The 25810-nt window shown below is 39.0% G+C and overlaps 1 protein-coding gene across 1 annotated transcript in view; it reads right to left on the bottom strand.

The window, feature by feature from the left end:
* Positions 1-25810, bottom strand: part of LOC139445311 (E3 ubiquitin-protein ligase HUWE1-like) — a 92982-nt gene that overhangs the window by 10243 nt on the left and 56929 nt on the right. Inside the window, exons 41-66 of the mRNA XM_071226434.1 lie at positions 25435-25486; positions 24833-24962; positions 22179-22284; positions 21303-21543; positions 20855-21047; positions 19750-19908; positions 19320-19480; positions 18997-19203; positions 18115-18676; positions 17656-17804; positions 17161-17257; positions 16550-16705; positions 16286-16410; positions 13963-14098; positions 13416-13511; positions 12948-13158; positions 10822-10978; positions 10151-10274; positions 9441-9598; positions 9144-9294; positions 6811-7072; positions 5813-6073; positions 4626-4795; positions 4229-4416; positions 2887-3238; positions 409-1638 (exon numbers count right to left, since the gene is read on the bottom strand). Of these exons, the coding sequence (XP_071082535.1) occupies positions 409-1638; positions 2887-3238; positions 4229-4416; positions 4626-4795; positions 5813-6073; positions 6811-7072; positions 9144-9294; positions 9441-9598; positions 10151-10274; positions 10822-10978; positions 12948-13158; positions 13416-13511; positions 13963-14098; positions 16286-16410; positions 16550-16705; positions 17161-17257; positions 17656-17804; positions 18115-18676; positions 18997-19203; positions 19320-19480; positions 19750-19908; positions 20855-21047; positions 21303-21543; positions 22179-22284; positions 24833-24962; positions 25435-25486 (5834 nt within the window). The remainder of the gene's footprint in view (positions 1-408; positions 1639-2886; positions 3239-4228; positions 4417-4625; positions 4796-5812; positions 6074-6810; positions 7073-9143; positions 9295-9440; positions 9599-10150; positions 10275-10821; positions 10979-12947; positions 13159-13415; positions 13512-13962; positions 14099-16285; positions 16411-16549; positions 16706-17160; positions 17258-17655; positions 17805-18114; positions 18677-18996; positions 19204-19319; positions 19481-19749; positions 19909-20854; positions 21048-21302; positions 21544-22178; positions 22285-24832; positions 24963-25434; positions 25487-25810) is intronic.

Raw genomic sequence — 25810 nt, 5'->3', positions numbered from 1 at the left:
GAATGGGAAACTTATGCCCCAAAATTGTCATGGGTTATGAAATATTTGCAAACACTCAATTTCTATGAAAAATGTACAGTACAGTGCTGTCGAAAGAGCAAACATGGGATACAAACAAGTTTGTTTGTTTGTTGTTTAACGCTGCACTCAATAATATTCCAGCTATATGACGGCAGTCTGTAAATAATCTAGTCTGGACCAGACGATCCAGTGATTGACATCATGAGCATAGATCCATGCAATTGGGATATGATGACATGCATTAACCAAGTCAGTGAGCCTGACCACATGATCCCATTAGTCAACTCTTATGACAAGCATAGTCGCCTTTTATGGCAAGAATGGGCTGCTGAAGACCTATTCTACCCTCGGATCTTCATGGGTCCCACAAGCAAGTCAGACACTTACCTTCTGCACTCGTTGCAGGTGGGGCTGAGGGTTGAACCATCGATGTTGGTGTGGGTGCAGAGTTTGAAGATGTTGTTATCGTGGCTGCTGTCAAGAGACTAGATGCTGCAGCTGTAGTTGCAATTACATTGGATGTTGCAGTGGTGACACCACTTGTTCGGACATCCCTAGCACGGGATAAATCAGGCAATCCTATCGACACAAGACCTAGAAGTCTCAGGAGTCTGTCAGTAAGCAGCTGGCTTCTCCGTATAACAGGATGAGACAGCATGTTCATGAGATGTCCTATTGGAGAACTGTTATACACTGTACTATCCTCATTGTCAAATGCACTTGAATTATGGGCTTTCTGCATTCCTTTGCCTTTTTTGCTACCGCTTGTATTGTCTAATCTCACCAATAAATCCCAGAAATTGGTGTCACATTTATTCTCTTGCTTGGCATCGGATTTCTCCCCCTTCTCAGACTTGTTTGCAACTCTGGGACTGGAGGCACCACTTGCGATTTGTTTCTGTTTGTTATTGTCCGTTTCCTTGCCATCATCTTCACATTTTTGGACCTCTTTTGCCTTTGGAGCAGGCAAAAAATGGCTTGGAAATACTTTGGCTAGGGAAATAAGAGTGTCTAACACATGTCTACACACCACAGGTGCAGCCTGATTATGAATACTGACACTACAGCTCGGAGGATTGGTGTGTTTCTTACCTGCACTCCGCTGAATTTGAAAGACGTTGGCTCGACAACCTAAGGCAGCCTCTAGACTCATAGACAACCAGGATGCTTGACTGCGCACATCACTTTTCAAAGCCACCGGGGAATCTGTTTGCATTGGTTGAACCTTTTTGGCCTTGCCCTTCTCAGGGGTTTTGGCCGGCCCAACCTTGTCCTCTATCTCATGAAGCTTGCACTCACCCGTTTTCTGCATGATGGACAACAATGCTCTAATCACCCAAGTCCTTGTTGGTCCATCATAACACAAATTTCTTAACACTCTATGAAGTCTGGATGTGTTGAGCTTTGGTTCATCCAAGAACAGTAAGACAAGTAAACAGGTCAGTGCTTCATTGTCCAATAGATGGCGACCTCGTAACTTGATGGCTGCACTGTTGGCAGGAGGCTGGGCTCCATACCGAGCAGCATACCTGCCTCCGTATCTATTCCCCCAGGCCCATCTGCTTCCTCTAGGAGCAGCCCTGATTGCATAGCGTGATCCAAGCCGTCCAGCAAGGCCTAAACAGAAATAACTTGTTACAATAAAGAAAGAACTAAACAATCAACATATCCAACCTAATTCAAAAGTTAACTCTAGGACTTTTACAGTTCAACTTGACTGATGTGCTGTGATTTCCTCTTATCTCCAAAATAAGAAAAAGGGAGCACCCCATTTTACCCATTATGATCTGATATGCAACTACAAGATGAGAATCCTTACTGGTACTGAGATTTTCACTATTCAACTGTAGAATAAATGAGTTGATGGTTGTTGTATTCACAGGGTATTAAGGAGTTTCTCGGGGGTATCACTACGTCAAAACGTTTATAGCATCCTTGTAAAATATCATATATTTTCCATTCATAATAATATCAATGTATGACAGTGATGTAGAAGCTTAGGAACTTGATTAACAATGGTGCAAACACCAAGAATATTTCGCCTGAATGCCTACCATTATATTATAATGTCTGGAAAAAAAATGCAGGCGTCATTTCTCAGTCCTTGAGGAAAAAAGCACCAAGTCAAGTTACAGCCTTGTACTAACCGGCACATCCAAGACTCATATCAGTCACTAATGATTTGCAATCCTACTTCAAAGTTAGCCGAAATACTATTAGATGATCATACTTGTAGCTTCCTTATTGCTACTTTCACAGAACAAGAAGGAAACATGCAGTAATTAAGTTGTTCAGTGTCAAAACAGTACAAGCACCAAACATGAATATTATATACTGCTCATATAACACTAACAATTCACAGCCAGAGCTTTCACAGTTTCGTGAACCTAAGTTATCTTTCTTTTCCAAAGTCACACTAGCTGGTTGAAACAGAAAATAAGCAAATAAAAAGAAAACTAAAATGGAGCAGAGCTGAGTAGAGAGATTGTGGGAGCTTCTGCTACAGTAAGCAAAGAAAACACCTCAAAGCATCCTACACCATTTAGACTTATTGTCATTCTCCAGATTGTCACAGCATTACTGAACACTAAGACCAAATGCTGCCACAAATAATGAAATCTCATTGCAGTACTTTATCTTCCTATAAAACACGAAAATGTTATCATCTGCCAGCAAACTGTATGTAATGATGACCCTAGCATCAAAGGCATGTAAAGTTTGGGAAAGTGAACTAAAACTTCAAGCTTCAGCTCTTCCGTGCAGAAAAACTGGTTAAGGACTACAACATCAGTGGTACTACTGATCAAGACAACACTTGACAAGACATGACAATGGCAGTAGCTGCATTAAGACTTAATTGCCCACCCCTGTACTCGTCCACCAAGGTTCTCCCTCTGCTCAACCCTGCTCTATCTTGAGCACCTGAATGTCGTAAAATAGCGGACAGAGAAGCAGCACCAGCTTGTGCAAAGATTCTCTCTTGAACAATTCGGCGGTGTCTCTCCTCGAACTCCCTCCTCAGCTCCTGAGCCTCTGCTGCCAGATCAGGTGGTAGAACAGCCAACATGCTGTCATCCATGTCAGCCAACACCTGCTGTCGTAGTGATGTGGGCAGGGTGGCAAAGAAGCTTGCAGGGTCAACTGGAGTCTCCGGGTTTGTTTGTGTTTGCTGCTGTGCTGCAAGACGTGCCTGTTCTGCCCTCTGCTGAGCCAGCACCTTCCATAGAAAAGAATTCATAAAACTATTTGGATAATGGACAATTTTGAATCAATATCAAGTATCAAAAGTTTCAGTAACAATGAATGAGTGAATGTAGTTCTTGTTTGCTTGCTGTGTAGGCAATAGTCCAGCTATGATAAGACAGTGGACTGGAAATAATTCAGTCTGGAACAGACAATCCAGTGGTTGATATGACGTGAAAATTCAATGCCCTTGGGGTACGATGACATTATCAACCTGTCATGTCAGAGTCTGCCCAACCGACCCATGTAGTCTCCTCTTACAATCAGATGCGCATGACAATCACTGGATTGTGTGGTCCAGACTCGATTATTTACAGACCGCCGTCATATAGCTGGAATATTGCTGAGTGCGGCATTAACCAACTAACAATTAGAATAGGTTCCTGTAGTTCTATAATAACAAGGGTCGATGGGTTGGGGGTATTCTCTTTTTAGTTAAAAGTACAAGCTATAGTAAATAATCAAATCAAGGAAAGAAGATCAGTGGTAGATGGCATCAGTAATGCACCATGTCACTTTTGGGAAGATGACGCACAATCACCCATGTTATAAAATTACAACCATCTGATTCTCACTAGTCACTCTTATAACAATTATAGAAAAATTAGGAGCTATTCCAACGGGGCAATAACCAGAGTAACTGTTACCTTCCACACAAACAGTACTTCAACATCTTTTCATCAAACTTAACGTGAAAAACCGGGGTAGTATAGGTCTTCAGCAACTCATGCTTGCAGTAAAAGACGACTATGTTTGTCGTAAGAGGCGATTAACGGGATCGGGTGGTCAGACTCGCTCATTTGGTTGATGCATGTCATCGTATCCCAATTGCATGGATCAATGCTCATGATGTCAATCACTGGATTGTCTGGTCCAGACTCGATTATTTACAGACCGCCGTCACATAGCTGGCATATTGCTGAGTGCGGCGTTAAACAACAAACAAACAAACATGATAACCCACCTCTTCCTGAATGGCAGGTGGCAAAGCAGCAAGGAATTCTGGGTTAACCTCCATAGCTCCTGCACTTTCTGTGTTTTGTGCCTGCTGTTGTGCTCTCTGTTGTATCCGCTGGAGACGGAGCTGTTCTGCTATCACCTCTTGTCTGATGTTGTCTGGCAATGCAGCCAAGAATGAAGGGTCCACGCCCTCTGAAAAAGACAAAAAAAAAGATACATATCACTATGGTAAATATTTAAACTAGGTACAATTACCCCAGCATATGCTTTGTAATCCCTTCATATTTTGGACAGAAGTTTCAGATAATTACTCATCTGACACCAGATTTATTTATAAATTGGAATTTACTTATCATATTGAGCTCTGACACTCAACATACCCCCAAACACATTCTGCGCACCAGAGTCTGCTGCAGCTGCAACTGTTGATGGAGTGCCACTAGAAGTACTAGCTAGGTTAGCAGCTTCTGCCAAGGATGATAGGATGGAACTAGTGACACTAGTCTGCGAAGTCGTGCTACCTGATGTGTTCGGAGGGTTCATACCAGATGCAGTTGCAAGTTCTTCTGTGCTACCTGGAAGATGGAGAGAGGAGTGAGTGACCGAAGTTATTCACCGTCAGAAATGATGAGAAACACACATTGGATTTGCATTGCCTGTAATCTGACTGTCTGCATACAAGAGTAGTTATTGTGCTATCAAAACAATGCCATGGAATTGGGATTCGGAACTTTATATTTCTATGTCTGGTACAAATCACTGTGAACAGAGTCAAGCGTGTTGCCATGGAAAAGGAAAAAATATAAATTGTTAACATCCCTAAGTAGCGAACGGTACCATCAGGCAACCTGGTATTTGTATGTGCACAGTTTCAAGGAAGAGTACCTATTAGTTTCAGAGATTTGGTCCGGACAAAGAACTAAGTTTGGATGAAAACTGTTGAATAGTTTTTTTAGTTCTGCTCAGGAAACAAAATGATGACAGACACATGGACAAGGCATCAAATATGTATTACCCCCCCCCCCCTCTCATGTGTTTGTTAGTGTTAGTGTGAGTGTGTGTGTCAGACAGACAGAAAGACAGACGGGTGGTGGTGGTGGTTAGGAACTGGTCCCTGTTCAACAAATCTTAGGGCTACTACACTTTGAGGAACCGCTTAGGCAGGAAAAAGGAAAAGTATGGCAGCTACATCAATGCAAGGAGGCACAAGAATAAGCTTAACAAATCGTATGCAGTTGAGTATAATTGTGAGAGAGAATTTATTGCTTAACACTGCATCAGCAATCTTGCAACTATTTGCAGCAAAGTTGAAAAAAAAATAAAAATAGGGCACTGTTCAATAAAGTGATTTTAGCACTATGATTGTCATAAGTCAATGTTAAAGAATGGCAATATGCTTCTTAGTGCTCAGAGCACTTTCATATTCGTGGAACAAGGCCCAGGTCTTTGAACTTCAATTACACTTTCCTTGAGTAAAGAATATATCATACAAAAGTACAAATACTTTTCCCACTGTAAGAAGGTTCACATTCAAATGGACTTCATGTCGATGTCTGATGCTGAAAGCTTCTCAGTAATGTACTAAAACTTGCCTGACGCAGAAGAGTGCACTGTAACAGCATCTGAACTTGTAATGTTCGAGACTTCCTCGGGTGTGACAGCCGTGTCGCTCTGGGGTTGTGCCCCTGTTGTTGAGTCGGAGCTGGATGTTGGCGTGGCAGTAGGACCAACTTCATCTCCCTGCGTGGTGCCCAATCCAAATAGGGGCGAGGAAGAGCTGGTGGCCTCCATGACAGAATCGTCAAACAGTAACAAGGACGCAAGATTGGAAGTCGGCAGATCTCCAGCCCTGGAAGGAAGAGATTACTGGTGAAAGGCTGGACAAATATATTAGATATCTACTCATTCAAACATTAGTTATTCTATGGTTGGTTTGGTTTGGTTTGGTTTGTTTGGAACCTGATTGTGAAGGTTTTATCCAAATTGCGAGAGATTGGAGTGAGTGAGTGAGGGAGTATGGTTTTACGCCGCTTTTAGCAATATTTCATCAATATCACGGCGGGGGACACCAGAAATGGGCTTCACACATTGTACCCATGTCAGGAATCGAAACTGGGTCTTCGGCGTGACGAGCGAACGCTTTAACCATTAGGCTACTCGAGAGACTGGAAAAACTTAAAATACAATTCCCCTCAATGCTTTCATATTTCAAGAGAGAGAGGCAACTCAAAATTCAAATCTTTGCCATAATCGATAAAAAAGGGAGTAGTTTTCGCCTTTCTCATCTTTTGCAAGTGTCATGACTGAAGCCACCTCTCATGCTGTTCTCTAGACAAAGCGAACATCGAGAATGTTGGAATAGAAGAAAATGTGCATCTTTCATAAAACAAAATCATGTAATAAGCAATTCTATGCATGACTGCAGTTTTCAAGACTTCTAGATTATCCCCCCCCCCCCCCTCCTTCATCTAGACATGTCAAAACAACATTTCCATCAAACAAATAATTCATTTGGTCTGACAAACAAAGTACATACTGACTTCCTCACAGTAACTGAAGGACAATGAACAAAGTGCCCTGGCTTACCTGCGTGGTGCAGAGGGTGTTGTGAGAGGGACAGGCTGGCTGGCTGGCGTGATGGTATCTGCAGCTAGGCCCTGTCCAGCTAGGAGGTGGTCAGTGAGCTCAGCATGAGCTGTCGTGGACACTGCCGCCTGGGTAACACTGGGTGTAACTGCGGTCTGTCCACTGGGTAAAGATGCAGCTGTGGTGGTGATGGCAGGGGCAAGAACCTCCTCCACCATTGCTGAAGCAAGTCTCTCTGCTGCTGCCACAGCCTCACTTACACCTGGATTAAACATGACATGTCATCACAAACTACATACCTTTAGAACACAAATAAACAGTTTGACTAAAGAAACACCAAAAGAAATAGGTGACCATCTGAAAATGTTTATGAGCCAAACAAATTGTACAGTAAATTGCATATTTATATACTTATACATCACACACTATGCATTTTATCCTTCTTCCGATCCTTGTGTGGAAATGTCCTAAAAAAAAGTTTCCAGCTTCTAATCCTTGGACATCAGATAATCAGACTGCTTAAATCACGGTGCACGGGATTGTAAGGCAAGACCCAATTGTTGGGGTGATGACTTTGGTGATGTGAGGGGTAACTTCTTTGAGAGGCATTTAGAAGTTGGGAGTACAAAGTCAGGACAAGATATATGGATGAACGATTTCTTTATTACAATTAGGAGCAACGTTTTCAGTGTAAGTTCTAAAACCTTTGCTTGATAACAGTGTTAGAACCTACACCTAAAAGTCGCTCCTAATTGTAACAACAGTTTGCCACTAACGTGGCTATATCCCCCGTCCCTGTTGCAGAATTTATAACATAATTAAATCTAAACAAGCCCTAACCTTTTTTAACAGAGGTGGGACTTGTCATGGAAATTGTGAAAAAAAGAAGAGTTTGGAACCTAAGTCCATCTTGCTGCCATGGAAACGTAAAAAAAAAAAAAAATTCTAAAATTTCTAAATAGCAAAAGGCACCAGTTCAGCATGTACCTGACAAACCTGCAAAGTTTGATGAAAAAATATAGAACGGTTTATGAGTTATGCTCCGGAAACGAACCCTACCCTCGCAGAACCTATGTCCATCTTGTTGACATAGAAACGTAAAAAAATTAAAATTTCTAAAATTTCTAAATAGCAAAAGGCACCAGTTCAGCATGTACCTGACAGACCTGCAAAGTTTGATGAAAAAATATTGAACGGTATATGAGTTATGCTCTGGAAACGAAACGTACGGACGGACGGACAGAGCCCGTTTCTATATCCCCCGCCAACATTGTTGGGTGGGGGATAATAAAGAAGTTGTTCATCCATATATCTTATCCTTACTGATGTGAGGGGTGTTAGGGCGAAATGGGCTTAGAAGCTGGAAACTTTGTTTAAGGATGTTTTCACAGAAGTATCGGAAGAAGGATGAAATGCATAGTGTGAGCAGGGATGAGTTTAAAATTGTCTCAATTTGTCAAGGAATACAAATTCGATGGAATTTTGGAAAGCCACTGTTACAGTTACACAAACGATAGTATCAAAATGTAGATGTGCTCAGCTCCTTGACATACAGTCAAGTCTAGTTAATCCGCCAATCAGTTTTATCGGACACTAATGATGGGAACCGATTAAATCAGTGCTGTTTAGACTTGTTAATCTGACTGTCTCTCACTCCTACTCCAACACCTCTAATTAGCTACGAATTACCGAAATCACTCATAAATCAGTCTCGTTAGTCCGACACAGTGATCAGCCTATTCCGTGGTTGTCTGCCCGCGAGTACACAGCCCATGTGTGAGACAAGCGGGCTGGTAGCTGCATATTACAACAGCTGCAGAGATAATCTTGCTTAACAATAAACAATTAATGCTTTAAATAAAGAAAACAGGACTAGTCACAAAAAGGACATCCCATTACAGGTGGTCACGTCAGAACAACCTTTCGCGAACTATGACCGACCAATGAAATAACTAACAGGAAGTTAACGTTAGCCATTTAGAAAGCAGATTTCTTAGCTTTGCAGTACTAGTTTCAAACTTGCGACTTCCATTACAGACTATGCTTTTAAAATTATTTTGAATAAGTCATAAGTCCTTAACAGTTGTTTTGTGTTGAGTTTTAGAAGTTGCATGATTAGAAAACATATTCGGTTCACAATGTAACATGTAGTTGTCCAATTTTCGATCACACACGTTGATACTACTTAATTTCGTGAATCCGACATACTCATGCAACCAACAATGTCGGATTAACGAGACTTGACATATATGTTAGTTAAGGTTAGAAATGTGCACTATTTACTTCTTCACATAGCACATAATTTGTGGGTTACTAAACAGGATGAAACTTACTGATTTGCCGTGAGAGATTCTCAGTAGTTGTAGTGACTGGTGGTGGCGGTGGGTTGGGAGTGGAGGTGTGGCTGGGGACAACTGGCGTGATGCACAGCGTGTTGGCAGCACTTACTGCTCCCGAGGTTGTCACACTGGTGGATGTTCCAGACTGAAAGAAATCACACACTTAATGGAGATGAAGGTATTTCTGTCGGAACTATTACAGGATAGAGGGTAACAGAGTTTAAGAAAATGTTGTAACTTCTAGTTAATCCCACCAAACCAATAAATTCAATAGTTCAGAGAAATCCTCACCGAGCTGTCAATCTGGCCACTCTCCTCGGGTTTGTTCTGTTTTTCCTTCTCCTTCTTGGCTGCATCTTCCTCTGCTGCTTTCTTCCTCTTCTCCCGCCTCTCACTCAGCTCCTCATCTCTGGTCTTAATCAAGCTCTCAATGATGTTAGGTTTGACCGCTGTAAATGTACACACCATGATTAATTGCTGGAAATGAGTCCATCAATTTCTTTATTTCTGTAGAGAGGAGGCCACAGGCCTATAGTACATTTATGAGTTGTACATTCAGAGCAGTAGAGTCTATAACATAATATTTTTCCTGTGTCTCATTGCATGAGAAATGCACATAGATACATGTTGTAAAAGTAAGTACTTAGAGTTGTTTAACAGAGATGTTAATTTAAATAAATTGGGATTGACATGGTATTATTCAGGTATGTACTTAGCCCTTAATGTTGCATAAAATGTGCACATAAAAAGGAACTGGTGTTCATCTTCAATGTCATTCAGGGCGCACAATTGAGAAACGCGTTCTTCTCTTTTAATACCCGCATCATGACGTGATTGTTTATTTAGAAAGTATTTCACATGAATGGATGTGATAGAATATATAAATAATTCTTCGAGACAAATGACACCTGTTACAAACAATAATTCTTAAAGCAGAGGGAATCATAAACAATGATTCTTGAAAGAAGTAACCCAGTCATCGCTTCAGAAGATGCACTTACTCATTAGACAGTTGTGGACGCTGTCTCCGTCCAAGACCTTGGTCTCCTCTGTCCAGCGCGTCAGTGTAGATGGAACACAAGACAAGACACCGGAGCCTGCAGAGCCACTCTCTGGAAACGGGTCCTACAACACGATTAAGTTATTTTTGCTTTAACAAATTGTTTTTGATGTTTCCTAATATGTACACCATATGTAATTACAATTGTGACAACTCATATACATTTTGTCTGGCATCCATGGGTGCCAATATCTCAATGGCTAAGACACAGACAACATGAATTTTGCCACAACAGTGTTTTCACATGAGTCTCAAATGCATACTATTTAATATTGCTAAAAGAAAATTATCTGGCTATTTTGAAAAGTCACATAAATCCTTTCAGGCTCTTGAAAAGTCTAATTCTAATGTTTATGGTAAAAATGCAAGGACTTTATTTCTTTATATTATACCTTGATTTGAATATAGCTTTGCGATGCAATTGAAAAAATGTTTCAAAGGAAAAATGATGTATTTCCTTGATTTAATCGAAACTACATGAAAATTATTCTTCCAGGTTGACATCTACTGAATGTGCTATCAATTATCTGCTACTGAATTGTAAAGAGCTCATCTTTCATCGGGCCTACTTTTTCATGGAATCTCATTGGGTCACATTGGGTCAACAGTTACCTGGAACAGCTCTTCGAAGAGATCTTCCTCTGGCCTGGAGATAATCCTCAAGTCATCATTGGCCAGGACCACCCTGGTATGTGTTGGTCCTCCAGCTTGTGTTGTGAGAGTGTTGGTGAGCTGAAGGATGTCTGCTGCTGTAGTAGGGCCAAGGAGTCTGCAACAAATGTTCCCAACATTCACAATCTTCGGATCCATGCACTCTAGAATTGCTTTGTACTCTCCAAACTTGTCCAAAGCTGAACACTTTTACCTATTTTCTTTGCTTATTACTATAGCAAATAATGCCATTGGTTTGTGAAGTAATAGAACTTAACATTACCACAAGTATGTGTCAAAATAGAAAAATAGTCAACTTAACATTTATTTTTCAAAACCAAATAGTTGGTAGAAAGAGATTTACTATTACATATAGTGGATAGGATAGAACACAATGTGCATGCAGTCAGTGGTCAGAGGTAATGCCAGCTATTCGTTTGGTTTAGTTTTTAAATAAAAACTAATTTTAATTTCTTTAAACTCATTTATTAATCATAAGATATTGCTAAAGAAACGACTATAAAAGTAACCAAGAAGGAACATTAATATCTCAACATATGAAATTACCTTCACGGAAGATTAGTTCTGAAAAAGTGCATTGAATGTCATTCATAAACATCTATGTTCATTGATACTTAAAGGCTTATTGAGTAATTTATACATCAGCATTTAATCCAATATTTATTCATTTATTTTAATGCAAGCTCCATTGCACCATATTTGTACATCACAAATAAATTTTACCATTATTCTAAAGCTTGTTCCAGCATCATATTTGTCCATCAATTTGTTCATAAGCATTTAAAAACATAACATCCCATTCATATCAATTGCAGACCATCTACATTTATTCTCATGTTATTTTACTATGCACTAACTACAGAAATAATTTATGATTTAATCTTAAGATTTTCAGCTTATTATCATTTGTACTCTATTAATCTATGCCTCCCTTTCACAGGCCACCCTCTCTTATACTAACCAATGTTTATTTTTATACCCCCGACAAAATGTATAGGGTATATAGTAATACCAAGGTTCTGTCCGTTCGTCCGAAAACTCTTAAACTATTCCGGGGATTCATCTCAAACTTAGTACATAGAATCTGTGTCATATGGAGGGGTGCAGTAAAAAGAAAGAAAAAAAATTGTTTTTATTAATTTTCCATATTTTTATGAATTTTTCAAACCCTAACGTCCGTCAGAAAATTTTGTTTGCACGATTTCTCTTAAACTATTCAGGGGATTCATCTCAAACTTAGTACATAGAATCTGTGTCATAGGGAAGGGTGCAGTCAAAAAAAAAAGAAAAAAAATTGTTTTTCCATATTTATATGAATTTTTCAAACCTTAACGTACGTCTGAAAACTTTGCTTGCGTGATTTCTCTTAAACTATTTTGTGGATTCATCTCAAACTTAGTACATATAATCTGTGTCATACAAAGGGGTGCAGTCAAAAGAAAAAAAATATGTTTTTATGAATTTTCCATTTTTTTATGAATTTTTCAAACCGTAACGTCCCTCCGAAAACTTTGTCTGCACGATTTCTCTTAAACTATTCAGTGGATTCATCTCAAACTTAGTACATATAATCTGTGTCATACGAAGGGATGCAGTCAAAAGAAAAATATTTTTTTTATAATTTTCCAACCTTTTATGAATTTTTTAAACCCTAAGTTACCCTGTCCTAGCTATTTAATTTGTAACTACTGACACACTAGGCGGGTTTTGGGTATTAGTGAGCCCTGCTCACTTTTGCACTTGTTTATAATATATTTCCTATTTTGGGGATAAAGTCATTGGTTTATGATAACTCATCCTACATGCTAAAACCTTTCTCAAGTTTATACCAAAATCAATCAAAACATTAGAGGATCTTGACAGATAACTTTTGAAAAAGGATGGAAAATCTGATACAATGAACAGGATTTATAAGCTTACACCAATCTATTGCTAATGCCTTTCCAGACTATGCTAAAAGCTGTTCTACATCTGCAAATGGCTTACTTCCCATCCCTGTGTTACATTAACTGTTTAGTATATTAACACCTTTCCTAGTTCCAGTTTGTCTTATAAATTTTTTTAACCTTTGTAAGATAACTGGAGGATTTGGCTGTCGACCACTGCCCTGCAAGTTGACATGGAGAGTCTGAGTGTTGGGATTGAACCTGTAGGAGCCTCGTTGCCTGTTCCCACGATGAACTCGAGCCACGCCCATCACTGTGTGGGGGTCGGACTGTCGCATCAACAATGGATGAGCTGTTGTCACGTTGCTAGGTGCGGGGGGAAGGGACGGCACTAGAACAGAAGTTGAAAAGTGATCTCCTGTTTTACACCAATCAAGTAGGAAGCAACATTTTAGTTTGGAAAGTTCATAAATCTGCTTTTACTAGATCATACGTGCAAATTGACTTTTACGCTGTTCACGAGAATCTGGGCAGAGTTGGTAATATTTTTTACATTCATGCAGAATGCAGGCAAAATTTTCGAAAGATTTCAAAAAGCGATCTGGTAAAATACAAATTTTAACTTTCAACTGAAATGTTTCTACTTACTTGCATCATTTCCATTATCGTTATCATGAACAGAAATAGGCAGTTGGTAGGTTCGTATCTGGGAGCTATCATTGAAAAAGATGTGCTGGGCTCCACCTAATTGAGTGAAAGACAGAACAGCTCCATTACCATTTTCAAGTAGTATTTTCAGACTGTCCCTAAGCTAAGTTTCCTTGAAAAATGTTAAGTCCTAAGGCAATCACCTTTTTGTACTGAAAAGAGTAACACCCAGCCTTCAATACTTTCCTAAAACTTTGTCTCAAAGTAGACAAAAATGGGGGTTGGGGGAGTTTCTTGAAGCAGCAGTTCAAGAGAACCAAAAATATTACCAAAGCCTTATATTAGTACTTCAATTTTACAAACAACTCAAATCTTTTCAGTAATACTCATGTATAATATTTCATATGAATTTTAATTCTGTAAGGAATTTTCACAGCATGCACTGAAAATTCAGAGAATCCTTATGGTAAGACTAACATAATCAAGATTGTTTGAATAAGCATGCAACACAAACACACACTCATGCTAAGAGTGGAACAGGTCTTACTCTCACCCATGGGGTATGTTGAATTTCCAGCTGGGAACATATCATCCATATGGAAGAGAAAATCATCCTCATAGCCTGGAGTGATGGTGGTGTCCATGTCATGATAGTCATCTTCATCTGCATCCATGTCGGAACCCTAGAAAGATACTCTTTTTTATCAAACAGAGCCTTCATTCACAGGCTTCCTACCTGTCTACTTAGAAGCCAGGACAAGAAAGGAATGCCGGTGTTCTTTAGCATAAGTACTGATCCAAGCCAACATAGGTCGTCCTTTCATTCCTGATCTTGTGTTTTGATCTTGGACTAATCTCATTAAAATTAGACCTTACTGCTCACTACCACTACACAAAGATCTGAAAACATGCCATTACAGGTCATGTCAGGTTGATCTTTCGCAAACTTTGACTGAACAATGAAATGGCTGAGTTAAACTGGCAGCCATTTCAGACTACACTTTGTAAATATTTTGACAAAATTTATTATTCAAAATTTGAAAACTGAACAATTGGCTGAGATTGTAAGATAGTACTAGCCAAGGCAATGGAAAGTCTCTTCCGTTTAAAATGTTTATCCCATTGAAGCGAGATTGACGATAATTTTGACAGAATCAATCATACAGATCGTAACTGACATTTGGAATACCCCTTCTTAACATATTTGAGGTTGCTTGATTAGAAAACACATTTCATCTTTTACTTCCCTGATCTCGTAAGAGACCCTCAGATTGGTCCTGGATTTAGAAATCATAAATTATTGTCATTAAAGTAATGACAAGTAGCACAGAGTTTTCATGCATAATTTCTTCAGAAAGTATGCTATAATTTACATACAGTGAGCTGGTAAGCTTGTGAAAATGGCCTATACTGAAACATGTGTAAGCAGTAGTTCAAACTGTTAATTAGGAGAAAACTCCTTTGTGTTTGGAAATTTGAGGAAGTCTCACAGCAGATTAGATACCTCTTATCTTAATTTGGAGCATCTTGCGTGAGGTCTCAAATGTTTAAATTAAAAACTCAGGCAATGGCTTTTGAAAATATAGAGCGAGAGGTTGAGTGAGTGAGTGAATGAGTGAGTTGGGCTTAACGCCGCTTTTAACAGTATTCCAGCTGTATCACGGCGTGTCAGCTTAATGTGGGAGGAAAGCCCGAAGTGATGCAGGTCTCAGACGTTTATCTCTTCCGTGAAACCCACGAGCACGGGTATGGTGCTGACAAACCTAGAAACATAATCGGGGCGAACCGGGATTCGAACCCACAATCATAGATTTCTGGGGTGCCCAAGGGATGCAACTCTGCACAGCGAATTGTGGCGCCTTAGACGACTGGGCCACCCGTGCCCCCAGAGCGAGAGGTGTTCAAACTAGTATGTAACCAAATAGACAGTTGTTTAACCAAAGAAACAGTTGTGTACAATCAACTTGAGTCAGGGCCTCCAAACATAAATGTATTTCTTGATAAATAAAATACTGGAATACAGTATTTGACTACCGTCGGACTTGCAATATTTAAGTGCTTTTGGTTATTTTTAAAAATGGAAATAAAAACAAAACATGCAGCAAACTTTACGATGATGTGGGAGGAGCCAAGAACCAAGACTATATTTTTTTTTTAGCCTTGGGTGTAAGGCAATAGGTTGAGTGAAATGGCTTGAGTGAGTCTAGTGTTTTGAGTGGGCTTTTGATTTGAATTAGGAAAACACTGATAATAACTTTTTTCACATCATCATATTTTACTTGCATATATGACAGGCACTGAAAAAGTGCATCACAGCTCCTTCATAAGCCAACATGAAGTGGGCCCACCAAACGGAAATGAAGCAAGTTTCACAAGGTTTAGTTCTATACAACAAGTCACTTTTACGACGCAAAAGATATATATACAGAAAGGCACCAAATTTAAGCCCTCTGTTGTTACTGAAACTTTTAATACATTTTCATTCAAAAAATGACTAACAAAGAGATACCAGCTCTGCAGTAATGCAGCCATCAAATCATGTGTTTCAATAAGAGGTAGTTACTGTGATTTGATACCTCTCATAGACCAATCAGAATCAAGTAATTTCCAAATTCATAAAAAGTATTAATGAGATGAACAAACAGTTCCAGGAAGAATATTTGACTTGAACATATGGCCAAGTTAGCTAGTGAAACCAAAGATGAAAGGTTCTTTATTCCCCCAACACTACCTGGACCTGCCGGTCAATAGATACCAAGGACACACTATTAACCAGAAAAATCCTATCAGTAACCAACTGTTGAAATTCATATGAGAATAAGACATCATAATGCCTTCATATTTCACCATAAGAACCATCAGAAACATACCTCATCATCATCTTCATCATCCTCATCATCATCTTCATCGTCATGATCATCATTATCAGCATCATCGTTGTCATCATCATCACCTTCTGAGGCACTATCTGGAGATCCTTCCTCAGGACCATCATCTGAAAGAAACCGGTACCATCAGTCCCCATAGGTATCAGGTATTCTCTCATTGAAGGCAGACACAATACACAGTTAGCTTAAGACCCTAACATCAGATCAATGTTTACCTTACCATGCTTACAATACTTGATTTCTCACCTTGCACATGGTCATCTGCATCATCCTCAACATCAGATATCTCTTGGGTGACCATCTGAGAATCATGCTGATCAATATCATCAGTTTCAACTTCTACATTGATTATCACACGTGGAGATTCATCCTCGTTGTGTGATGCCTGACTTGGCTCCTCAACTGCAGCCAGAAGAATTATTTAATTAAACTCAGAAATGACTATTAATTCCACACAAAGAGAACATTTAGAAATGTAACAGGTATGTTCTTCAGTTTCACAAGAGTGCCAATTAAACTTTTCACCTAATCTTCCCATGTCCGACATTATCAATATTTCATCATTTAGGTCTCAAAATATGCACTCGGTTATTAATAAATAAGTATGCTTGATTAGGTGTTCTCATAGAAAGCAAATTGACAACAACACATACATGACAAACAATATTGCCTAAATTGAATGAAGAAGGTATGAGCAAATATACAAGAAACAAATATTTTGAATAAAGACTATAAACCCCCATAATACTTTCCAAGTACAATTTGATGCAATCAAGAGGTTCCAGTTAATTTCTCATTTGTTTTCGGAGGTAAGTATGTAAAGATTTGATATGCTTGTGGCAATACTGTATTCTTACCTGTGCCCATTGTGATATCTCCTAGAATTTCATTATCAGATTGTCCTGGACCTCTGTTTAGGAACTGGTCCAACACTTGATCCAGGAGGTTTCCACCCTGTAAAAACAAAACAGTCATTGAAAAAATGAATGTCATGGAAGAAGATAAGTCACAAAACCTCTCAAAACACAACATATAAAACAGTTCTGACTGGTTCAAGTAATTCTGTGGGTGATCAACCACAAATATGAAATTATTTGTATAAGATTTTGTATAAGATTTAATCTAAAACACCCTCCAATCTGAAATTCATCTATTTCTCTTTTCTGTTACCATAGATTTAGATATTTACTTTTAACGACAGATTGTTTTGTCAAATGTTAGCACAGCATTGATAGAATAAACACTCACAAGTAACACACACACACACAGACACACAGACACACAGACACACACACACACACACACACAGACTCAGTAGTGCTTTTACCTAAATCTAGCAACCTTCGTCTTACCCTGTTTTGACTGTCAAGATCTGGCTCAACAGCATCATGGGTGCATGTTTCCTCCAGATCATCCAGGTCCAGAGGGTGGTCAGTCACATCTTCTATCGTCACATTGTTCTCAGCTTCACCTGCAAGAGTCTCTTCTACACCTTGGGCATCTACAATCATAAACAGAACAATGTTATCCAGTGTTAGTAATTGGCACTAGTCCTAAAGTCCTTGACAAACTGCACAATAGTTAAGGTATCATAAGGACTTGTAGAAATGTGCCATTTTCAAGGGTTTTGCTATATCCTTATAAGGACTAGTGGGCTAAAAGTGTTAGTTTCTATCACTAGTTATCACAACCTTTCAGCTTAAAATGAGACACCAATATTTATCACATCATCAATGTCATATCTTAACCAGCAAAGATTCATAACTTTAATACATTCTTTTTTAAAAACGCATGAACTATTAACACCCTACCTGGCTGATTGTTATTAGCAGCTATTGTAGTCCCGCCCATATTAGGTGGTCCTGAGCCATCGTCGGGTGTTTTTGGCTTGGCTGTAACACTCTGCAAGGGCTGATTGACACTGCGCGAAAGGGTCTCAAGGGGCTTCAGTGCAGAATTGATTGTCTGGGCCATGTACGGACTAGACAAATCCAAATTATGGGGTATCCGAGCCAAATCTGTTACTAGCCCCCTTTTGATAAGAATTTTCACCATATTGTTCATCACAGTTTGCTGGCCCTTGAACACTTGATTAGGTACTTGTCCAGGGCTAGGACAAGCCTCTATGATAGTACTTATTATTCCAGTGAGGGCCTGAAGGCGGGAATGTTTTTCAGAACTCTCTGGTATTGCAAGAGCTCTCTGTAGAGCTCCCTTGATCTCTATGACAAGGGAGTTCTGAGCTTCTGGGCTGTGATTGCAGGAAGCGATGCTGGCAATAAACACTCGGGACAAACTTGGACAGTCTCTATCACCAGATGCTTGGCACTGGGGTAACAGGCTGTCTAGAACAAAAGCTAATACACTACACTCCTGAAAGAGAGAGAAATGTGAAATCATAAGTTATTTGCAGATAAAACAAAAGTGTGTTTTGAAGAACACATCTCTCCACCAAATCATCAATTTGTCTTAATTTTCGGAAAGATAAATCTTTTTACCAGACTTTTTATAGGGACTGCAAGTAATTCAACACAGCAGATATGTTTAGGTAAATAAATATATTTTTGTTGATGTTTTACACTGCATGAAGCAATGTTCCAGCTATATCATAGTGGCCTGCAAATAACTGAGGCTAAGGGAGGCCAACTAGTGTCAAATGCATGAAGACACAATTAGATTAAAGAAATACCTACCTCTGACACCATTTCTGTCTGTCCTGAATGATATGTATACTGGGTGATCAACTGTGTACAGTTGCCATAAGACTTAATGATCTCTGACAAAAGACGCAAGATCGCTGACTTTGGCAGCAGAGGACGCTGTTTTCGAATATCTTCTGCTGATTTTGTATCTTTCTGTTCTTTAGATGTGGAACTTTCTGCATTCGGATCAGATTGACTCTGTTGAAAAACAAAATGAAATTTGGTATGACATTATGTTTGGAGGAAACAATGTCAAACTATTTTCTTCTCATGTATCCTGACCATGATAGGCATAAAACAAGGGCAATCCTTACCGCTTCTCCTTCATCAGTGCTTTGGGGCACTTCAGCAGAGCTGTTTTGTCGAACCATGGCCTGCTGTTGCCTTTCATTCAACTCCCTGGCAACCTCATTCACAACCTCCTGGATAGCTTCTGCTAAGGTCTGAGCTGGTCGAACTTCAGAACTGGATGTATCTAAAGCAGATTGGGACAAAAATGTCATTTCATAGTACATTATCGAGAAAAGGGGATTTTACTTGTTCTTAAGCCAAAACATAATTTCTAACATTGAAGATACTTTTAAGAACAGGTCCTCCATTAATTCATTTGTAACCTGTTATTTTGTTTATGTTCTGTATACTGTAATCCTCAACTCCAAAAACTTAATTTCTAACAATTTAAGCATTTATTTGGAAAAATAACATGAAAGAAAAGCTAGAAGACATGCTGTATTTGGAACTCACTTTCATCAACTTTCCAAGTGTACTTCACGATGAGGGCATTCAAGAGATCATGTACCACCTCCTTAACGGTCTGGTTGATGGCAAATGAAAGCTGTTTGGTAGGAGAGCATTTCAAGATCTGTGGTGCATTTGGTGCTGTGTACCGATTCTCATCCTCATCTGGAACAGTTTATTAGAGCAATGTCTTGAATTCAGCACATGAAAAGTTTCAATGTTGTCTGAGGAAATCATTTGTTGCCCAGTTTTTCTTATATAGCCTCATACAACACAAACGATTATTGGGCTTGTACAGTTTCATGAGCATAAACCTAAACTCAAACTGACCTGAAATTTTGTCACTCAGAAAAATACGCCACTGTTGTTCATGACATACATGAAATGAGGAGATTAACATCGCGTCCAAAATTGTTGCACTTATATAGCGACGTGCATGTACGTTGGTTGGTTGGTTTGTTGTTTTACGCCTCACTCAGCAATATTCCAGCTATATGATGGCGGTCTGTAAATAATCGAGTCTGGGCCAGACAATCCAGTGATTGATATCATGTGCATCAATCCACGCAATTGGGATCGATGACATGCATCAACCAAGCGAGCCTGACCACCCGATCCCGTTAGTCGCCTTTTACGACAACCATAGTCGCCTTTTGTGGCAAGCATGGGTTGCTGAAGACCTATTCTATCCCTGATCTTCACGGGTATGTGCATGTGCATGTACGTGTGTGTGTTTGTGTGGCTGCTTCTACTAGTCAGGACTGATGCCTAGTTATAGTGCTAGCCCACTGAGATACCATGCCACAGTTTAACATGAACACCCCACTCAGACACAGTATACTGACTCTGAGCCGACCAGTCCTTGTTGTAGCCCCTTAATGCCGAGAGCCAGACAGGGTAACAACAATTACCATCTTTTAACGTCTTTTGGTATCGAACCCTGGACCTTCCACTCACCGGGCGGATGCTCTACCACTAAACCACGGAGATGGTCAAACATACATTCAGAGTGAGTCGGAGGTTATGGAAGTTTTCAATACACTTGAGGCACACATCATGATAATAACTTCCTATATCAGAAGAGAAATGGCAAGTTGTTGCCTTTACCTACCTCTGAGAATCTTGCCAGGTGGAGGCAATGTAATCTGTAGTGTATTCTTAGACACTTCGGCAAACAAACTTGGGTTCCTACATCCAGCAGGGCCCAACACTCTCATCACATAATGCATCTCTTTGGAGCCTATACTTCCGTTGGCAACTCCACATGCACTTGATCCTATTCCACTGCATGCATTTCGCATCACCTGAAAATATGCATCATTCACAATAATTAGGAAAATGACTAAAAAACACTGTCATAATTGGCATAGTAATTCCACTGTATGGTACTGCAAGTCCATCCACAGACAAATAATCTAACTGTATCATCATTCCTCTCAGTCCAAAATAGGAAAACACAGAAATTCAGTTTTATGCTTGTCTGAATTTGTCATCAAGGAGAAGCAGACAAAGTTCGAGATGTTATCAAAACTATAGATCATTACATAATGAAACCATACCTTTTCCATACAGTACTTGAGAGAGGATGGTTCCTCCAAAATATGTCTGAAGAGAAGCGTGGCAAGGGAGACAAATCCTTGAAATGCTGATGCTTGTGTCAAATTCAGCAGGATTTTAGGTCCACCAAGTTCAGCAAAATGCACAGCATGTTTGTGTTCTCTAGTCAATCGAAGCATAAGTCTCAACGATGCATGTAGTGTGTCGGGGTCAACTGGGACACTTAGCAAAGAGACAACGGATCTGAAGGACAAAAACAAAAACTAATTAGATATTGTAAATCATGAAGTGAATAATCTCAAACCTCTCATAGAATCTTATCAAAACAGGGATAATGTCAACTGACTGGTAGTGGTAGCTGACTAATGGGATTGAGTGGTCAGGCTCTCTGACGTAATAGTTGGTTGATGTCATCGTAACCCAAATGTATAGATCGATGTTCATGATGTCAATCACTAGACTGTCTGGTCCAGACTCGATTATTTACAGACTGACATAAAAAAAAAGGAATATTGCAGAGTGCAGAGTAAACAACATACAAACAAACAAACAACCAAAGAACTAATTCACATAGATAACTTTTGCAATTGGAAGGTAGTCCTGACACCTGTCCATAGTTGAATCTAAACATTTATGATTTTACATTTAGCTGATACACATTATAAGCCAGATATTAACAATTATGAAATTTGGTCATAATGCGAAATAACTGGTTCTCAGACAAAGATGTTGTCAATCAACAGCCATCAGCCTGCACCAGTGCATGTGTTACAACACGTGTAGTCCAAACTCCACTATGAAATGCTTTGACACAAAGGTGTCAAGTTGCATGGGACCAGAAGACAACAATTCATTCATACTTAGCCCAATACACTCACTTTATTATGCTAGTGATTTGTTGATCTGTAAAACCTTGGACCACCGTCTTCTGTGGCTTCTCCTTTTCTTCTACAGTTTCTGTCTCCATCTTTGTATCCTCAGGAGCTGAAATACAAGCAGAGCATGACTTCCTGTTCAATCAATGAAAAACCTTTTTTTGAACTAGTTTATTATCACAGGGGAACAATGTTCTTTCAGACTTATGTTTTGGCATCACAAACAGTAAGATATATGCTTGTCAAATTTGAAGTCATCACAGAGGAGGGATCCATATAGAACTGATCATATCTGCACCAAATAAATTACCCCCGGCATATACTACTCGAAGAACATCCGATTCTTTCATATTAACTGTTGTACTATGAAGGAATTGGGTGTTCTTTAACTTCTTTTGAGTTATAAGTATATATCAAACAAAAAAATACAGTCACCAGGTTATGAGACCAACGCATTTTCATAACCAGTCACTCAGATATTTAGCTTGGGTTTGTTTATTTTCTATTAAATTCCATATCAGTCATGTACATTATTTACTAGGGCTGGGTATTGCCCCAAATTTCGTATTGCGATATATTGCGATACATTCCACTGTATTGCAATACGTACTGCAATATATTGTGGAAGAAAACTTATTGAGTTCTGTCCACTGTTTAAGATTTTTTTACCTCCACATTGAATCACAGTACAATCATACAATGTTTAGCTTTATTCAAAATAAAAAAAGGGAAAAACCAGAACATTCAGACAAAACAGACAATTGTATTTGTGTCTGACTGGCTGTGCTATTTGACTCAAGAATAGCTGTTTAAGGCACCTTAATGGTAAAGTCAAACATGCAGTAAATAATAGTGGTATCATTGCTCCAGACTAAGTGACATCATGGGCGCGTTTAGCTCATAGGTTCAGGAAGAAATGTTGGAGGTATTAACGTATATAATATGGGTCCAGTGTTTGTGGTAACATAAGTTTGTAAAGGTTTATCAAGAGCTGTATGCGCAGTTTCATCACAATGACATCGCAGGTAAAAAGATGGACAATATCAGTTGTTTTAAGTCTTTCAACACCAGTCAACCAGAAGCGTTTACTGCTGTGACACCCATTTACCAGAGATTCTTGTGTGATAGATGAAACCAACATTTATCAAAGAAAATATCTGCTTGTAAAACATCTTTGCTACTCTATGTTATACACCATTTTGAAACGTCTGATTCTATTGGTTATAAATATGAAAGTTATGTTTTTCACATTATTTAAATAATGCATTTACAACTTAATTATGTTCGTTGTAAATAAAAAGATGTAAGCTAACACATTTATAACGTCCAGATTAAGGACCCAGTAAGCGAAAATTTTACGATTTTCGGCAAATATACGATTTCATAAAATACACTTACCTATTTCTTTTTTATTTTTATTGTTTACGTTATTGGAAAAGCATTTTAAAAAGAATTATCAATATTATCTGTCATCACCCATTTCCCGATAACAGCGCCTGTCCGCTCAGTAACATGAAGAAATACCTCTGTTTTCGAGGCTTCCTATGAATAACACGTTCGTCGAAGACTGGCATATGATCCATCGCTAGAAAGCTTATTCTTTCATCTACACGCTCGTAGCATCGCCTTGAGTTTTTCGTAGTTATAACAAGCGATTCTAAAATACAAATTGGTTTCCAATGACGCTTTCGTGCCGAAATCTGCTACAAGGTTTGTGGTTGGTCAAATTTGAGCATGTGATCTAAGGCAGTCAATCAAATTACAGCTGTGGTATGAATTTTAGATTTTGACGAAATCTTTTAGTTAATCATGACATTCTGAACATTTTAAGCAGGAAATCGTGATTTATATTAAAAATATGGTGCTTCGTAGATGAATCGTGCTAGGTTACGAGCTGTGACAAAGATTTTTCATGCATATATTTTGGCATTAAACATGAATTTGAGGCGACGAATGCCGAGATGTCATTTGATTTACATTACAAGCGACCGCACGAAAAGATGGAAATAATAACTTAGCAGTAAGTTTGACAACTTTTAGATATATTTTTGTTGATTGTATCTATTGTATCTTTGTTTACTATATTTAAAGATTTGCCTGAATCGTCTTTATTTTGCTCTTTGATATGTTCGATGTGGACCCGTTTTTGAAGTTTGTGTCCGAGAATTTTATTCTAAATAACATTTTGGGAAATAGTGAATAATTTCTTAATCTATTGATAAAAAATTATAAGTTGAAATGGAATATGTATTTCAGACATAGTGAAATGTGATAGATTTAATAAATGAATGATATGACTGGTAGGTTTACAAAATTATATACTATTTTGACGTGACTACGGCGGGGCCGGTCTACGGTGTTTGGATGCTTCTTGGCAGGTATTACGGGCCTACGGTGTTGAAAGAGTAATAATAAATAGGCATAAGCAAGTTAAATTTGAAAACACAAAATCCTAGTCAATATACCGGTACATCACAAACGTATTGCGATACGTAATTGTTTCATTTTCATATTGCAGTATACCGGTATACCGGTTATACCGTGCAGCCCTAGTATTTACATACAGCTATAAGTACATATGATGTTATTCCAGCAAAATCTCATGAAAAGTCTTATGAGGTCAAACCTATAAGGAATATGCAATCAAGAATCAATACCCTTTGGCGTCTCTCCGGAAGCTTCTGTGTTATTTTTGCTGTCTTTAGGTTCCTCTTTCGTGGAAGGTTTTTCTTCTGCAGTTGGAAACGACAGCATTATCGGTCGCCTGTTGCCTGTCTCTTCATTAACCTGTAGAGAAGAGTTGACATAGTTATAGAAACAATGACCAATAGGCATTCATAGGTCTTCAGCAACCCATGCTTTCCGTAACACGCGACTATGCTTGTCGTAAGGGGCAGAGTAAAGGAATCGGGTCGTCAGGCTCGCTGACTTGGTTGAAGCATGTCATTGATCCCAATTGCGTGGATCGATGCTCATGATATTAATCACTGGCTTGTCTGGTCCAGATACGATAATTTACAGACCGCTGTCTTAATGCTGGAATATTGCCGAGTGCGGCGTTAAAAAAACCAACCAACCAACCAATCATGATTACCCTTACTTGTAAATGAAAGCAAATGAAGAAAAGTTTCAAAACTTCTCCTCTTCTTCCACCTTCAAAAATGCTCTCAGACAGAAGTTGACCACACAGCAGTTCAGTTATATGCTTGTCTGTTTTTGTCATCATTGAGGCAAATGTTATAGTCCTTCAAGTACCTACCTGGACAAGAGAGCTGAACTGTACTGTGTATCTTCGCCTCCCAGCTTGGAATCTAAGAAAAGAAACAGGTTGTCACAAATTAACAGGAATAAAACCATAAATTTCCTGACGAACCCATTTAATTTTGAACAATTTTACAATCCACTTGTAGCTGTATGGTTTGGTTGAATGCAAAGTGTGATCATATACTGAATATCCTTATGTAGAAAAGATCAGATATATTAGAGCTATTTAATGAAAGCCTGCAAAACTATACCCAGAACATTGTTACTGATGACAAACAGACTGACTTTAGCCACTTGTCCAAAGCCCAAATCTTGTTCAAAACTTCTGTTTGGTTCAGTAAGCTTGACAATGACAGCTCAAATTACAAGTA

Source organism: Haliotis cracherodii, unplaced genomic scaffold (genome assembly GCF_022045235.1).
Source record: "Haliotis cracherodii isolate W230 unplaced genomic scaffold, xgHalCrac1.p SCAF_6, whole genome shotgun sequence".
NCBI classification, from domain to species: domain Eukaryota; kingdom Metazoa; phylum Mollusca; class Gastropoda; order Lepetellida; family Haliotidae; genus Haliotis; species Haliotis cracherodii.
This window is presented reverse-complemented; position numbering and strand designations above follow the sequence as displayed.